Consider the following 18,518-nt stretch of genomic DNA (forward strand, 5'->3'; position numbering starts at 1 on the left):
CTAAATAAAATTTAACTGGGAAAGAAAATCCAGAGCCTTCCAAGGTCTTTTTCACATCCCACAGTCATGATAAATACAAGTTCACTCAGCTTGTTTTGCATATCTTGAGTAAAATATCTTTGGAAGATACTTACGTTTGGGGAAGAATTTTTTATGGATGTTTTGAAAATTAAGTTATAGTTCTTTTGCTTTAAATTCAATTCAGTGGTAAAACTATCAAGTGGTTGTAACACTAATTAGATTCATGTTGCATGGGATATCCAGACAGACTTGTATCCATGCTTGTTGATTTTTCCACTAGATGGCATTATGCATTAACTACAAGTTAATTTATGAGCTAAATTATAATTGCAAATGCTAAAGATATAGAAAATATGAACTTATCTACTGTGCTTGCTCTTACTCTGTTCATTGTTAGAGGACTGTGGCTTCAAATCTCTTGATTTCCTTCTACCTAACAGTAACCCAATCCACCCTTAATGCATCAAATATGGATTTACTCAAAGCAATAAAGGAAGTCAGCCATGGCAACAATATCTGATCCTGTGTGAATGCACGTTTTGGAATAAAAACTGCTTTTAACATTTAAAGAGTGACTTCAGTGCTGCAAATTGCTTCCTTTCTGTCTACATGGCTTCAACTGAAGGAATAGGAAGTGTCTTAAGTAAAGCTGCAATGCTAAACATTCTTTTTAAATAAAGAGCCCCCATATGAGCATTTTTTTATTTAGCAGCCAATGAGGATAGATTATCAGAATAAAGAATTTTTGCAAACTTGGATATAGATATGCTGTTGTTTTCTCCACCCAGATGAAATTAACTGTTAGCGATCCCATACAAAATTTTATGATAGAGATTCTGAAAGGATACGGTACATAGCTTTTATATTAGGGAAAAAACAAAGTAAAAACCACCCAACAACCCAATAAAAGTCTTAAATATAAAGTTTCCATGGGAACATGGAAGAGCATCCGTCTTTCCTGCAGTGGCCTTCCTTTGCTACTTCCTGGCCAGCTCCCTAGCAAGCAGGTGAGTGTCTGAAAGAGGCAGTACACACAAAGTATATCATACAGATGAGAATGAAACAAATTCTGAGACTTTGAGTGAGCTGTGGAGAACCACATAAAACAAGTAATTTAACTATATTTCAGTTGTATTGTTGAAGTGCCTATAAACTGCAAACTGCAAGTTCCATTAAATTAGAGCAATTAGTTTCCTTTTGTCACTTGAGATGAAGAGATTGAATGTAGGTTTTAGCTGGTTGACAATATTAGAAATTTCTTAACGTTAATTATATTATTGGTTAATTTTTATAAGCACGTGTATTTTATTACTAGGATCCAAAACTTCAGAGCTCCACAGGTGGTATCAAATCTTATTACTAATTAGCAGATTTTCTTATGAAAAAGGTTAGTGATAAGGACTTCCTTTATTATTTGGTAAGTGGTGAGCATCTACTGAAAACTGACACACAACCCACTATCTGAAGTGCATATTCTACATTGCCTTCCAACTGGTAGTGATCCAGGCCCCCAGGAGATTTTAATATATGCAGTTTAAGAACATAACTGCGGAGATCAGCAATCATCTCTTGCTTGCTCAAGTTAGAAAAATGGATATTTGGAAGCATGTCTTTTTTTTTGTTCCTAAAAATGCTGTATTACTGGAGACAAAGGAATTTTAAGACCCATTCATCAACCAGTGAACTATATGAATGTGTAAAATATTCACTGCAAATCCACTGTACTTAGCAACAGTTCAACCCAGTTGTACTTTGACATTGCTGTGTCAGCCACAAAATCAGAGAGCACAAGCTTGCGTCATTTACCAAAAGGCAAAATCCATTTCAGTCAATATGAAATGAGTGCTCTAGGTGTATATTGCAATCACTGTTTGGTGCTCTGTTTTAGTACACTACAAATTGCAACCTGTAGTATTCAGAGTGAGCTGCACAAACATTAATAACAAATTATGATTTAGAACAGAGTTCTCTTTTTCTGAGGCATCATGCTGACGTGGACAATCAGAAGTAATCCAGAACTGGCACTGTAAACTGCCCTTGCACTTAATTACTGAACTCTGAGCAAAGTTTACCTCATTTAAATTCTTCATTTAAAGTGGTTTGTCTTTACAGTGGCTCAAAACTGCTTTCTGAACCATTACTTGATCCATCTTTTCTAAAAAGACTGGATTTCCTGATAACTTCAGTGAGCTTTCTGTTGGGTTCAAACTGATTAATTATAATAAATTATTTCTAAAGCCTCTGCAATATTTTTAGATCATAGGAAAGTTAATATGAAATATTAGTTTAAGATGAGTGGCAATGCCCTCAAAGAGAAAATACACCTCAATTAGGAAGTGGCCTTGTTTATGACCTTCACACTCGGAAGCAAACACAGATATTTTGATGTACCTGCAGTACAGTCCTAGCTGTAGCTATGACCAAAAAAGTGTAAATTTCTTAATATTTTCCAGCAAATAGAGAAAAAAAATCAAGAAAATAAGTACACTTAAACACAGTCAGAAAGTCATGGATCTTTTAGTATTTGTGAAGAAGGTTGTTCATCCTGAGAGGATGTTGTTAAATTCAAGCTGTTGGAATTAAAATAAGACAGGAAAACTAAGTATGATAGTTGAGAAAATAATTAAAGTTGCAGTCTTAGTGCTACATAAATTGGCAGTTCCATTGGATTAAGTCTTTGGTCTGGATTTTTTATGGCATACACTGTAAATCAAAGTGCACTTTACAAGCTCCTCTGTGAGAAGTTTGGGGTTTTTTTAAGTGGCTCACATGATTGTTTAGCTGTGATCATAATATAAATTTACTGAATCATTTTTGAAAACAGACTTTTAAGATTGTAACTTGGTGGAGCTTTCATGCTTGCTAAAGCATATGCAACCAAAATAACTCTTCAGTGGAGTCTGAGTTAGTGATCTTAACTCACTTCAGAGTGCTTTCAGTATAAATCTTCAAGCCATTCTTTCTGTGCTGTCTTTGTGTGCACGTAATTGTTAATGGAGCTTGTTGCATGTAAGTATAAGCAGAGTTGAGGTTAAAACTCGGATATGGATGCAGCAATTAGCATTTGCTTAACTTAGTAGTGCTACCAATTCCAGTGGTCCTACTGTGTTTTCAAGTTAAGCACAAATTTAAATATTTATTAGTGGGTGTGAACCAAAACACATCTTTCCATTTAGAACTGACCATTCCCAGGAGAGGCAAACTGGAGGTATGTTACTGAGGAAATAAAAATCTTTCTTAAAAGCCACGGTAAATGTTAATAAGTAGCTTTCTAAAGGAGAAAAGACAATACAACGGATAATATTCTTTCCTATTCCACTTGTGAAACTCACAGGCTAAAATAAGATGATCAGAGCTGAGTGACCAAATTCAGTCATGGCCCACCATAATACATAGAGTTTTCTAGTCAGTGATGGATTTGGCTTTGGGGTAGTAATTATTTGTAAAAATGACCAGGACTTACAAACTCTTCTTGTGATTAAACCATTATTTCCGGAGGTGTTGTGTGATATTAATACACAGTCTTATGTTACTTGTCATGGTTGGTTTACTAAAGTAATCCAATTCCTAGCCACTCTCATGCTAGAACTTGAAGTAAGTGAACACATTAACCATGTATATAATTATACTTATTTACCTGTTATGTAAATGTCTTACTGCATATTTCCGAATCATTTCTTAGTCAACAACAGATTGAAATCCATAAGCATTTTGAAATATTACTTATTTGATTTTCTGGTTTGGAATGGAGCTTTCATTTGGAGACCAACTTAATATTTGTACCAGGTTTTTCTTTTTGAGACTTCTAGTGTAAAACAAACAAACAAACAAAAAAAAAAAAGAAATCTTCAGACAGAAGATTAGTGATAGATTGGATATTAGGAAAAATTTCTTCACCAGAAGGGTTGTCAAGCACTGGAACAGGCTGCCCAGGGAAATGGCAGTGCTAGGTTAGCAGCTGGACTCAGTGATCTTAAAGGTCCTTTCCATCCTAAATGATTCTATGATTCTATAGTCCCATTGTATATATTCACATATCAAAAATCTAAGCATTTGTCACTTTAGCTGAAAAGAAATGATCAGATAAATTGCAAAGTGAATTAGGTACCAGTTTTGCTGCCTGGTTAACACTTATTAGTCAGAATTTTGCAGTTTGCATATCACTTTTAAATCAACTTGGTTTAGCTAGTAATACTTTTTTTGTGTTAAAGGTTGCATAATGTTGAAGAGTTACTCATGAAGTTATCTTAATACAATGAACTGCTAATAAGATACTCTGTAAACCTCTACAGAATAACAGTTCTGAGCCTGTGGAACAGCAGTATGTCCTCTTCTGCATTACAGAAATGTAGTCTGACCTATATGTAGTATCACCTTCTGATTCAGCCATAAACTCAGTTGTGACCAAACAATACAGCAGTACTTCCAGCAGTATTCATATTAGATTTGCTTGAAGCACTGCTAACCATCACACAAGCCTCCACAATGCTAGTCTTCACTCAAGGACAACGCCAGTGGGAGAGTTGGTGTATCATGACTGACTCATAGTCCCCCCAGCGACAGTGTTTTTTCCAACTGACATCATTTTCTGTTAGATGTTTGTATTAAGGTGGCCAAAAGTTGGCTTTGATTGCTGGTATGGCTTCTGTGGAAGAAGTGGAATGAGTAAAAGCTTTAATATATTGCATTTTTCTTAATTCTTGTGATAATCTGTATTCTCACTCTGGTCCATAATTTTAGTATTTTGTAAATTTCAAAAGAAACAATTTTGAGGCATAAATTCTATCTTGGAATTAATGTATGTGGAAGAATAAATCCTGAAAGTTAAAGACAGAAAAATGTTTGTATCTGAACTCAGCAAGTGAAATCAGGCTCCAGAAATCCTCTGTGGAGGCATTCCTCTGCCAAGCTCCCTCCTCCAGATGAATGAATAAATGCAGCTGCAGTACTAAACCCTAAATATTTACATTGTAAACATCTGCATAGTTGGAAGGGTCTTTGCTTTGGCACTTACTGCTGTGGTCTACAGATAGCAACATTCCTGCCTCTCAGAAACTCTGTAAATGCATCATCAGTTTAAAGCCATGTCTAACTACCTGTACAATGTTTAGTGGGAGCCAGGGTTTCATCTCTAGTCCTTTGCAGAAGATCTCTTTGGTGACAGGGGTTCATAGCTACTCAAAAATGATTAAACGTAAAACCTCATGCTCAAGCAGACCTTGATGACCCAGAAATAAGCCTGTTTCATTAGCCTACACCTAGTAGCACAGAGGAGGCATAAGCACACTTCTGCAGAGTTCAAGAGGCAGGTGCAGGAATTTGTTGAAGCAGCTGAACAAATTCAGAAGCTAGGTTTTTCTGTTGGTTCCTTGGCTTCCTTCCATAAGTAGTCAAAGCTCTGAGAAGACCATTCTTATCCACAAAATTCAGATACCCCCAGTGGCACAGAGAGGCCTCTGCAAGGAGAGAAAGGTGGGGATTTGTGTATCTGGCACACAGGAAAAAAAATCATTAGGACAACATATGGCAACAGTTACTACTTATTTATTTCAGACACCAACCTTCTAAATATTTGCAACTATCTCGGATGTTACAATAGGTATCAACTTGAAAATTATGACTTTTTGATATCAGTATCTGTAAGCTTTATTCCATCTGTTCTTTCTGGCCCACATTTATACTACTCATATCTGTCTAGTTGCTCCCACTGCACAAGAGTGACACTTGGCCTGATATGTGCTTAAATGAAGTCTTTGTTATTTGTCTGTGTCTACACATCAAAAAAAAATTCCATTTTATTTGTATTTACATTTTGAAAAATACCTATTTAATTATCATTTTTGATAGAACATTTCTGTTCAAGATAAATGGTAATTGTAAATTTCATAATTGCAGTCACGGTGTATTAAGAAAATAGTTAATGTTATTTGTAAGATAGCCATGTTTTTTCTTTTTATTTAAAATACTAGTTGAGTTTCAACTGTGTAATATTTTCTAGAAACCTGAAAATAAATGAGGATTTATTACAGCTTAACTTATGCAACAGAGAACACTGGTCAGGAATTTGGCATCGGATACGTTGTTTGTTTTCACCATGGTGTGATTCATCAGAACTCTTGCTAGGCTAGTAGTCACAAAGCAGTACAGTGTGCTGCCAAAAGCGTCAGCAGTCTTGGCTACTTTTACACTACAAATTTTAGTGACACAACTGTGGCAGCTGGGGCAGGTCTAATAAAGAGAACACCCAATGAGCATCATCCTGAGCTTGTACACCCATGAAGTTTCACTATGCAAATTTAATAGATTAGCTCTTGGAAACGTCAGAGATGCATCAGTACAGCATCACATCTAACCTAAAAAGCCAAACTTCTCAGCAAGGCTAAACTGGCTCAGGTACAGACCAGCATGAGCTCTTATGTTTGTCTAAACAGAGGCTCTTTCTGTAATTTGTTTCTGCAGAGGTTTTTGAATAACAAAACAAAAACTTTACTTGTCTTCAGTATTTAATGATTAATATGCCTGCACTGCTGCTATCTCTGGGATACACCTTTGTTCAGTGCTTTACTGATGTAACTGTAGCTGGACATGTCCTCCTGGTGTACTTGCACTAGGTATATTGATGTTTTCATGTAAAAAAATAGCATTTTGAGATGTAAAGCTCTTGAGATCTACATATGGACAGCGCTACATGGGAACTGCATAATGCTATTCCTCATTAGAAGGGAAACCATAACCATTGTTATTATTCCTCATAGAAGGGAAACCATACCACCTCCACTGAAGTCTGTATTCTCTGGGATCCCAGAAGAGGATGAAGCTCCATGATTAGGTTAATTTAATAGGAGATGTTCAATTATTTGATACCAAACAGAAAAATAAAATTACTGACTTTTGCATCCTTTCCAAATGTGACATTTCCAAGCAGGTCTGTAGTGGCAGTCTCAAAGGACCAGTGCAGTCCCCAGCACAGCCAAAGAATAACCTGTTGCTAAGCAACCAATATAAGTGCGCTGCTGAACATTTATTTCATTTGGAAAGGGACATATTCTTTAAGTACTTCATCTTAGCTGCTGAGCACAAAGAGTTTTTCACTTGTTTTTCCACAGCTGTGTACATGCATAAAATAGCCAATTCGCACAAACAAATGTGCAATTTAAAGAGCAGGTGCCAGAGAAGAACATGCAAAACTGAAGGTCTGAAAAACTGACACAAGTATTTTAGCCCTTTTTGAAATGAGCATCCTGAATGTTTGTGCTCTGTGTTCATCCTACTTAAAAATGGGCTGCCTGAATAGCATGTTTGTGGCAGACACATGGTATGTTTACCAATGTTTGTTGATGCACCCTCTTTCAAAGAGTGCTGTGCCATGGTTTTCCCACTGATGTGAGGAGATCCTTTCTCCCTAATAAACAAAGTCCAGAACTGGATCCCCACTTTCCAGCCTGAAGACACAAATCTCGAATTCTGTGTTTGAGAAAAACAGCTAAATAGCTTCAGAGAAGAGCATTTACTGGTCTGCATTTAACACCATTTTCACTTTAGTATTTGTCCCTGTAGGTAAATAAAACTCTCTAGTTCTGCTAGACTTGCGTCTGTGTATCTAAAATCAGCCTTGGCCTGAATAGTCTTTAGCATAGTCCTTAGCTAAATTGTCCTGAAGGAGCTGTTCGTTACGTTCGCAGCCTAAACTCACACGAATAGAAAACAGATAATGCACCAAAAAAAAAAAAAAAAAGAAGCTGGTCAAAATCAAGAATGCAGTTTGGTTTCTCATGGCCATAATAACTGTGTATGATCTTAAAGACATGTATGCCATTCATTAAGTGTACTGAGGCAGATGGGGCATGCCGTGTTGATGTTTGGAGGAGGCTACTTTTGTCTGGGAAGAAATCTCCGTGCATTTTAGTTCTCCTCCTTAGCAGATGTAACAAGTATGGTCATTGACTGATCTCTCTTATTTTTTTCTGACCAGCTTTGTGGTCTCATCCAAATGCTCTAAGATATAAATTATTTGTGGACAGCCCAAGAATGGGTATAGTTCAGATCTGATACTGGCCCAATACAACTTGCTGCTGCCCCAGACACTTCTGTGCCTCAGACATGAAAGTTTCCATCTGGTCATGACTCCTGCTTACAGATAGCACAGTGAATTTAAGCTGAGTTCTGCCTGTGTAGGACCATCTGACCCAGCTGTAGGTTTTCCTGGATACTCTTGTCAATTCCCGCACCTCTGTGTCCCACTCCAGAATTTCACAACCAGGTGGAGCCAGATAGCAAGGTTCATGCCAAAAGCCATCACGTTGCTAGAACAAACTCAGCAAGGAGACTGAGAGACGTAAATCACTGTTACCAGACACATTGTACAAAACTTCAGTGAAGGTATCCTGTTTTTCAAACCCAAACACGAAGTAGGAAGGGGGTGCCTGGGTAGCTGAAGATGCATTTGTTCATAGCCACTGACGGTCTTTCTGCCGCTGATCCAATGGATTGTATTGGATATAGACAGATGTCTTACTGTCACTTTGATCAAGTGAAATGAATACAAATTTTGCCTTTACTGGTATTGTTTCCAAATTCTGTGCTTTGTTATGTGAAATGCAGTGTGAGAGAACTTCTCTGTTTGCAAGCTAAGCTGTGTCTTTGGAGCAGCAGCTAACTACATCTTTTTTTAGAGCTGAGAATACTAAAGCACGGTATTAAAGAAATGCTGCTGATCTCTGCATGGTAGTTCACGGCTGTGTTGATCTAAGAGAAAAAAACTAGATGCCTTAGGCTATTCAGGTAGACCAGTTTCTTCCTGCCCCTCTCCCCTCTACTTTCTATGCTTAAATAGGGAATTGTGTTCCAGACATCACTGTATGCAAGGACTCACCTTAACTTTTTTCATCATTTCTATGGATTCATAGGATTCACAATGCAGAGTTCCCACAGCTGAATCAATACTTCTTTCTTACCTCTGCTACTGTATTTACAGCAACATTGCTTGCCAACAGGCTAACACTATAGATGTGCTTGGTCATACAATGTAGCTGTCACGTTTGGGAGCAAGAAAGCAAATTTGCTGCTTAACCTGGCAGCCTGGTCTTGAAGAGATTTGTTTTGATTTCAAGATAAGATAGAAATAATTGCAATTTTCAATCCTATGGTTTTGATCTGTCAAAGTGAACTATTGGCTGTCCTGCTTTACTTAGGGAATACTCTCACAAAGCTGCTGCTTCCTATTTCTTTTGAACTTTAGTCTTCCATGCTCTCACATGGCAGAAAAACACGCCATCAAGCGAAAAAACCAATCCTGCCACAAAGAATTGACTTGAAGAATAAATAACTGTAAGAAGGTTAACTGACCAAATCTAAAGCAGGCTTGCTTAATGAGTAAGCAAGCAGGGAAATACAAAAGTCCTTATTTATTTATTTATTTTTTTATTAACTCCAAACAAAATTCTAAATAACTAAATCAGAAAATAACAAAATCAGAAAAAGGATGAAACAAAATGGGCCAATTTTTTTTTTGAGATTGCTCGATTTCAAGTTTCAAGACTCACAGTAGCATTTGCTTTTAAAAACAACCCCCATCATTTTTCACTAGAAGCAAATTAATCAAGAAATGGTTAACCAGCTTTCGTAAGGTGAGTAGCGTGTGAGTAGCATACATTGAAATAAAGTTACAAAGGACTTGACTTACAGGGAAAAGTACAGCAAAGGATATCTCAAGGAAATAAGTGTAATATTAAATTGAGCAAAGACCAAAACATGAGATGTAGTTCACAGAAAATCTGAGCTAGCTCCAGTTAAGCTTGACTTAGGATGCAGAAACTGTTTGCCATATTAACTAGTGAGCTACACTAGCATTAATTGCTAAAATAATCTGAGGCATTCTCCTTCCAGATCTTGAGCTAGATTGAGAGCCCGTTAAGCACTGTTTTGCAGTAGCATGTGTAAATAGCCCAAGTGAAGTAAAAATGAGAAGGGGGAAATAAAGTGCAGAGCACAGATTTGGCTACAATTCAATATTTCTGTGATTTATTTATTTTTTACATAGTTTTAAAAAACTTGTAAAGGAATGAAAAGAATCATAAAATAGTTAGGATTGGAAAGGACCTTAAGATCATCTTGTTCCAACCCCCCTGCCATGGATTTATGACTGTCTACCAAGAGTAGGTTATATGCTCTCTACAAATTATTGTATATTCTAAGAGGGAGAAAGGAGGAAATTCAAGTCAGCATGTTTAGTGCATTTATTCTAATTCAGGTTTATTGAACGATTTTGAACTGTAAACAAGTTTGCATTTTAGATTCTATGTAAAATAAATCCCTTTCTAGTGCCAATATAAACATGTATTTTCCCTTTGCCTTCAGTCAGCTGTAGTTTATGCATTAACAGGGACTTTTTGCTAGAAGCTTTTGTTCTTTCAGAGAGCCACTCCTCCAGGATTTAGGCTCCCTGGTTGGCCACTGTACCCTAGCTCTCCTGATAAAACAGCAGATGGATCACAACAGCAGCCAAAGTTAATAACCTGCTGAACCAGGCACAGGAAGGATAGTAGCAATTACACAGAAAACATTTTCATTGAAGCAGTATTTCTCCTTTGATGCTTTAAAAATGAAAATTGATATTCATAGCCACATTCTACCTAAGGAATGGCCTGACCTAGAAAAGGTAATAAGAGTTTAGATATTCAGTGCCTTATGTTATCAGCAACCATTTCTACCAATGTAATTTTGAAAGAGCAGTGAATGAAGGGTTCTGTTATAAATATCTCTAGGCTTTTGTCTAATTTGAATTTTATTTTTTTTTTATGTAAGATATTTGTATTGCTTTACTTTGCAAAGCAAGAGTCCCACTAAGAAAGGGATGAAAAACTGGTCTCTGTTCTCCATTCTTTGTTTAGTCTGAAGCAATTCTTATATTTTAGCTTGGGCTTTTTTGTGAGACAAAGTTGCCAAATAATCATGTGTAAGTTCAACTTTCTTGATAAAACCAGAGCTTTCGGGTTCCCAAATGGTATTCCGTTTTGGTTTAAATAAGAGAAATAAGCAACTATTAGACAAGATTAATGTTATCTAAGACAAAAGTCATTCACATCTTATAACCACAGGCATAAAGGTCATTAACTTCAGTACAACTGGGGTCACGATAAGTACAGTTAATTGATGATGATGATAGTTTTATTAATATCTGGGGGGGGTTCAGTTGCTGGAAAAAAGTAGCATATTGTATTAAAAATACAAAATATCAGGTGTTAGAACATTGAAGCTATAAGTCAACTTGAATTTATTTAGAATCTTTGCATGTAGTTGTTGTTACTATTGTTATTGTTATTATTCTTAATATTATTCAATGGACAAAATCATTCTTGTCAGTAATAATTTTCATCATCTTATGAAAAGTATTTGAGTGGAAAGTGAACCTATAATATATATAGTTTATACACAAAAATAAAATTATTTTCGATTGAACTTTGCATTCAGGTTTCCAGGATAGATATGTTTTGTAACTCTTTAATGCTTCCATTCATGATAAAAAATCAGAGTAGCAAAGACTTTCATTGTTGCTTCTTTCCTTATTGTAATTCTGTGCTGGTTGTAGTTTGGATGAACATTCCATGTGTCTGACAATAGTATGGATCCATTGGATTTCATTATGCCTCTCTTTGACAACAAAAGAATGCCATTATTTCAGCCATGTGCTTAGGCACCTAACACAGTAACTGAAACTGTTTTATCCTGTAAACTTCTCTCACTTAATTATTTTGAGGTTGATGATGTCAAAATTACAGTTAGTGTTTCATATGCATTACCTCTGTGTTTCTGTGATTTTAAACATGACAGCCAGTATCAGTTCAATATTAGCCAGAGAGCAGCTGGAAAACATAAACAGCACGTTAGAAAAAAACGTCATGAGAAAACCTGGCGTTAAAAGCATACATAGGGTCATTTCTTCATTAGTAGTGTAAAATAACATCATTATTCATAAAACCTCCTGGAAAGGAATGTTTGTTTCTCCATTTACCAGCAAAGGTATTTTTAAACACCTATTTGAACTTCCTATTTGCAATAATAAGAGCTCCTCAATGAAAAGCAAATATAGGCTGGATAATGTAGGTGAGATGACAGGTATTTTTTAGAACAATTATGTCTGGTTTAAATGGGTAGGAATTTAAATATCCAGACTACAAGGACAGATAACTCCTTCTTGTTTCAGATTTTGCTGTCCTTGTTTGTGTGATATCCCTAAAAACCACCTATAAAATTCCTTCATTCTGATTTTATATGATTTAAAAATATTATATTTTTCTGTATGTACTTTAAAAGGGCAATAAATTCACTGAGATAAAATTATCACAAGAATCTCATGATGTTTGCAGATGTACATCAAGACTGAATTTGCTGTTGTTAGTAGTGTTGCATTTATTTAAACACTGATAAAAAGGCAAACAACCAGATTTTTAGAACTTAATTTCCACCTGCTAGTTTTTGTTTCCTCTGTTGTGAAGATTGAGTGATTCAATGGTTTATTAATGGGCCCAGAAAAGAAAACAGCTCTCAGAATTCCCTAGAGTCCTTTAAAAAGTCAAGGGATTAACATAGTTTTCTACCTCTCATGCATGGAAAAACAATGAGGCAATCCTAACATGCACAGTAAACTTTTCTTTTTTCTTTTTTTTTTTCCCCCAGCCTTATAAATACTGAACCCTGAACCTAGAAAATTCTATTGTCAAGATACTTACTTAAGAGCTTAGGAAACCATAGGTATGACATTTCATAGAAATAAATGAAATAAGGAATACATCCAATAGGAACTGAGGGGAAGAAAGAAGAAAATAAGTTCAAAAACAAAGCAGTGAGTTTTTTATCACCTAAATATTTCTTTAACAACTTTAAAGTACTTGTTTTCTGCACAACTTGCAATTGCAATTAGCATGGAGCTAGGGAAAATAAAGTTTTCATCAGGTGTCACTCAAAATTTTCCATAAATTTTAACATTTATATATATATATAAACCTAGAAATCTATGAATTTAAATAAAACAGACAGAGATACGTATCTAAATAATACACAGCCTCAGTCATTAGCATCCCTGATTGGCTGAAGCCGGGAGGATTGGCTCTGCATGCTCACATTAGGAAAGCTCACAGTGGCATTACATCATGATTTGTTACCACAGTAAATTCAGGACTGTATTCAAATTGTTTAGACGTCAGTGAAAGAAATGCATGCTTTTACGTAGTTCCCATTGAAATGTTTCTTTACAGAAAAATGGGAATTCTGACCATTGTTTTCAGTCTGTTATGGTATTTCAAGATTTCATTTCTTTCTAGTCTGATAATTTATGAAAGTAAAAGAAAATTGGTACCTTTTGCAGGTTTTGGTGTTGGGGTTCTTTTGTGTAATCAATTTTGAATCTCTCTGGAAGAATCAATGAGCGTCTAAGCTTCTCCCTTTTAGCTTCTCTTGGCTGTTTAAATATTAATAGCCAAGAGTCTGACCTTGATTCCTACTGCTGAATCATGGAAGCTGAAAAGTGGAATCAATACAGTTTTGTGCTAATGATTAACTGATCCCAGACTGGAAAATTGTCAGCTCAATTTTCATACTGACAACTACTTGATTTAATATTTTCTGTGTCAAAAACATGCATTAGAACCTCAATATAGTAAGCAACTTTAACCATTTTGAAATCAGCTGTAAGACTTACTTTAAAATGTTGAACTGGGAGCTGAAAGTTCAGGTCTACAAATACTGTTGGTCCAACCCAAACTCCAGGATTTACGCTGAAGTCTGGGGCTAATCATAGGCTGAAAGCTGAGCATATGTGTAAATGTTTCTCCTGAATGAGGTACTGCTGGATTGTAAGAACTGAGATTTTTATTATTATTATTATTATTGCAGAGTGCTAACTAGTACTGGCTTTTTATTCTTTCTTTTACAGAGATATGGGTATGGTGGATGGGTACAGCTGGATCATCACTGCCAGGTTTGGACCATTTGGTGCTTTAAGCTGATCTTGGAATATCTAAACTGATCCTGGAAAATCTAAGCTGAGCATCAGGAATGCATGCTCACAGTAAATCTATTAAAAAACGAAGTGGCAGTAAGATGAGCTATGTCTGATACAGATTCCCTGTAGATAGACATCTATCTTCTATGAATTAATATCACTCCAAGTCCTAATACGCCTCAGTAGAACTTTTTGCTTGAGAGCTGAAACTCACATTCTCTTGTATGAACCAGTATTCATTTTTCATTATCATCTCATCATGGATAGCTCTTCAGTAAGATAGGTCAGCCAGCCTGAAGTAATGCAGTCATCTGTATGAGAAGCAAAACCAAAAGGAACTGGTATTTCAATAGAAGTTAAAGATGAGAACATGTCTTCACATCTGAGTGAAAAAGGAAGAGTAATTTCTGTTACTTCATGATGAGGAGAATAGGTAGCAGAAGAGTAAGGACAATGCATAGATTTTGGGACCATTATGTATGAAAGTAGGAGTGTGAGGTTTATTGGCAAGTAAAAGGCATGCTGGGTCTGATTTTACCTCCCTATCACTGTCCACTCTATTAACTTTGCAAAGGCACATCTGAGCTACATTAGTACAACTGGAACAACATGCCTCCAGGTAGTAGGAGTCTGTGATAGGATTCAGAACCCGTCTTGCTGGTATTGAAGTTAGCAGAATACATGGATTTACTCTAATGCAGACAGAACTTGTTTCTTAAAGGCTTGATTCTGACCTCACTCAGAGTAGAGCAAATCAGCAGTAATTTTAGTGACACAGTGACGAAAATGTAAAACTTCTGAAAGCAAGATTAAAATGTTGCAGTTTATTGTTTGGTAAGAGCATTTTAAAAATACGAGTATTACTGCTTTAGGTATTGGGAGGCTGCTCTAAGGTTTCCCCTGAGCCTTCTCCAGGCTGAACAAGCCTGGCTCTCTCAGGCTTTCATAGGAGAGGTGCTCCAACCTGCTGATCATCTTGGTGGCCCTCCTCTGGACTCACTCCAACAGGCCCACATCCTTCTCCTGTTGGGGCCTCAGAGCTGAACACAGTTCTGCAGGTCTCACCAGAGTGGAGTAGATAATATAATAATTTCAATATGTCAGTCAGATATCCCTGTCTGTCTCAACACATCAAGTCAGCTAACTCCTGAGACCTGTCAGCTCCCCAGTTCTAAGACTCTTTTGGAGAGCATGTCACTGCAAATAGCACTGGCTTCAGGAAACAGCAAGATTAGAAATACGGCATTAAAAAGAGGTCTCAGGAGACCTCAGTTCACTTTCCATCTAACTTCTTATGTACCTGTTCTAACTTGAAAAATTTCATCTCTAATTGCCAATTGTGAGTTGTACAGATACAGAAGGGATAAAAGAAATGTGAGGCATTAGCCAGATAACTAAGGAAAAAATAAGAAGCCAAGAGGACTTGTGTAGATAAAAGCAGAAAGAACAATGTGCATATAGTAAGCTGCAAGACAAAAGATGCAAAACTGAGAGCATGAATAGCTCAATACAGAGAGTGAGCTCATAACCCACCTAACGCATGTGAAGAGTGCAAATAACTGTCTAAACCCAGCTGTGTTATACAATGGCCGGCTATATGCAGGGGTTAATCTGTGTCTGTCTTCTGAAATTCGGACATGATGTCAATGTAGGAATTCTGTACTGGAAACTAGAAGGATAAGTGATAAAAAGATGTAGTGCTTAACGTATTCAGGATGGCAGTGCCTCTCCCTGTTTGGGTAACCTTATAAAAGAACAGTACCCAGTCTTCTTTATTGCTTGGTATTTTTGTGTATGATTTGGCCAATTCGTTCATTCTCTGTAGCAATTCAACACTTTATTTGTCTTTAAAAAGCAAGATTTGCATCTTCCAGGTAATCAGAGTATTTAAATATATAATGCCTGTTAGTTTCAGTGAGTCTAGACATTCCCTCATCCTTTTGCTACTTCACAAAATCATACTTCTCTGTGATTATGTATATGCTTATATTAACTGGAAAAAGCTGATAAAATGGATACAAAACCATGCCTGTTTATTGCAATCTAGTGATATACACACTTGTCATTATATAACATGCAAGGCTGTCCTGTCAAATGTCTGACAACCATTTATGAAAAAGGATAACAGAATATGAAAGTTGGGGAACAAAAATGAGAAGCAAAGAAATTTTATGCTGAAATTTCAGATCTGAGTATAAGCAGGCCTAGGAGGGGAGAACAAGCCACCTGCTGAACCACAGTGTGGATGGCACAGCTTCTGAGATACAGGGTAGGTGCAGGAAGGAGAGAATTGTTGGAGACACTTTTAGTAGCTTAGCCGGTTTTTACAGGTCTGATGCTAAAATTCCTTGCTAAAAATAGTTTGCAAGAGAGCCTTGTGGCAAGTCAGTAATAGCCTTATGCACTCTGCAGAGAATTCTGTCTAGCCTACTTCTGTCTGAAAATGTTGCACGAAAAAAGTGCATGGCAAAATAAAATCCTGTTCAGATATGTGGAGCTGGGGAAGTTAACTCTTAAGGTCAAAAAGAACCCTGAAAGCTTCTCATATCATTCTGTGAAGAAGCATCAGGGCCAAACTGGAAGAAAATAATTAAATGCATTCTTAAAGTACAGTTTGGGATGTGACTGAGTAGTTTAGTGATGGGATAATTTTAAATGTAGTTTGCTGAACCAAATCAGCCTGCTGTACTTAATTCTTAAATATCTCTCTCTTAATTGCCACATAAATTACTTAAAGCCTTAAGTATCAGACAGTGTTTCAAATGGAGTGGAACGAAATGAATGGAATAGCCTAGAAATAGACTGACATAGAATAGCATAGAATAATAGGACTTCTTCAGCTGGGAACTTAGAAAATATTGTTAACCTTGCAAATAGAAATCCCATGTCTTTTATGACATTTTCAGTGCTGCATCTATGAAAATTTTTTCCTGATCTATGCTTCATTCTTACTAGTGCTAGAAGCTCTAAGAATTGTTCCCCAGTGGAGTAGTATCTCCATTTAAAAATATCAGGTGCAGATTAGTGGCAATGTCTTATGGACCATAGCAATATGACTCATTTTCCAGTCACAGTGTTGCTGGACCAAGTCTTTATATCCTTACATAGACAAGCATGTATCTATTCAGATGATCGTGTTTTGCATGATCAAGTTTGTTGTTGCCAACATACAGTGCTATGAGCTCAGCCTTGACCTGTAGTGTATTCACAAAGAATCAGTTAATGCAAATGAAAAGAGCCAAAAAATTCAACTAATTCTTCAATAAGAGCAGCACATAGCTTTTTAGAAACCTTTCTTATATTGAAACCCTGTTGCAGGTTTATCTTGGTATTTAAGTACCAGCACTGTCCAAGTTGCTAGTAAAGTTACAGTCTATCTAATTTTGCATTCAGTATTAGCAGAAGAAAGTATGAGCAGGTAAGCTGCGGTGCCTTACCTATGTCTGAGGAAAGAATTAAGTTGCCTGTGTTCACAGATACACTCCCAGTGCTAATTCAGTGAAATCCACACAATCTATACATATGTGATGCAATGCGCCATTCTACTCTTTTTCTCTCCTCACACCAAAATATTTTTCTATTAGGCAATTTGCATCAATGCACTGATTTTATTTTTTTTTAATGTAGTTAAAAAATGTTAGAGTTACGGTTAAAGTATCTAGTTATGGTTAGAGTATCTAGTATGGTTAGAGTAATGTAGTTATGACCTTTCTGGCAGGTTGGAAAATCAATTTTACCAGAACCTGAAGTATTCTACCAGAGGATTAGGACTATGTAGTTATTATTACCAACTCTAATATTTCACAACCTGTGATTCAGCTAACAATTAACTTGACAGTTTGCCAAGGCAGCACAGTTAGGTTTGTTGAGGAGAGCTTTAAAATATTCATTAAGGCAGTGTATTTGTGAATGATGTATAAAGTTAATAACAAATTCAAGATTAACAGCAGTCTGACTTCTCAGAAGGAGGGGACATAAACCCAGCCCTGAGAGAGAGAGGGAAATTTTATTAGTTATTTCTGGTTTAGCATACTAGTAGCAAATATTCTGATTTAACAGGGTTTTTATTTAAAAAAATAGTCAGGAACCTAAATAAACCAATTTTGTGAGGAAAAAGTAAAATGGCCTTTGGCCTTTGGAGAGAGAGAATTCCTTTTCCAGAAGGGTCAGAAGACTGCCATGCACTTGGCTTCTGTTTACTGTGAAGGTGAAGGAATAGCTACTGTGTTTTCTCATGTGGTTTTCAATTTTCGGCTGCAGATGCAGTGTGCTCTCTGTGCAATACATCTGCTGCATGACCACGCTTGCTCATTCCAAATAGACAGGGTCATTTGGACCTTCTGATTTTCATCTATTTACCCCTATACAAGCTTAAAGCAATCAAGAGATACTCAGGCCTTGCAAGTATTGGTGAATTGTATCCCATCAATTTCTGTAAGTCTAGGCCAACAGAAGGGCTGTTTTGTCTGTTTTTACAAGTCCATAAAGGCATGTGGAT

The 18,518-nt window shown here is 36.5% G+C and overlaps 1 protein-coding gene across 2 annotated transcripts in view; it reads left to right on the forward strand.

The window, feature by feature from the left end:
* The window catches only part of ACMSD (aminocarboxymuconate semialdehyde decarboxylase), a 46,416-nt gene that overhangs the window by 10,501 nt on the left and 17,397 nt on the right, over positions 1-18,518 (forward strand). Inside the window, exons 1-2 of one of the 2 annotated variants that reach the window (XM_061354299.1) lie at positions 10,511-10,678; positions 13,952-13,996. In XM_061354299.1, coding sequence (XP_061210283.1) covers positions 10,622-10,678; positions 13,952-13,996 — 102 coding nt within the window. In that variant the 5' untranslated portion in view covers positions 10,511-10,621. Of the gene's footprint in view, positions 1-10,510; positions 10,679-13,951; positions 13,997-18,518 lie in introns of those variants that run through there. The other variant, XM_061354298.1, reaches the window with a different exon arrangement.

The sequence above is a fragment of the Neopsephotus bourkii genome, unplaced genomic scaffold (assembly GCF_033783945.1).
Source record: "Neopsephotus bourkii isolate Nb327-2 ecotype Australia unplaced genomic scaffold, CSIRO-AGI_Nbou_v1 NB_730, whole genome shotgun sequence".
Lineage (NCBI taxonomy): Eukaryota > Metazoa > Chordata > Aves > Psittaciformes > Psittacidae > Neopsephotus > Neopsephotus bourkii.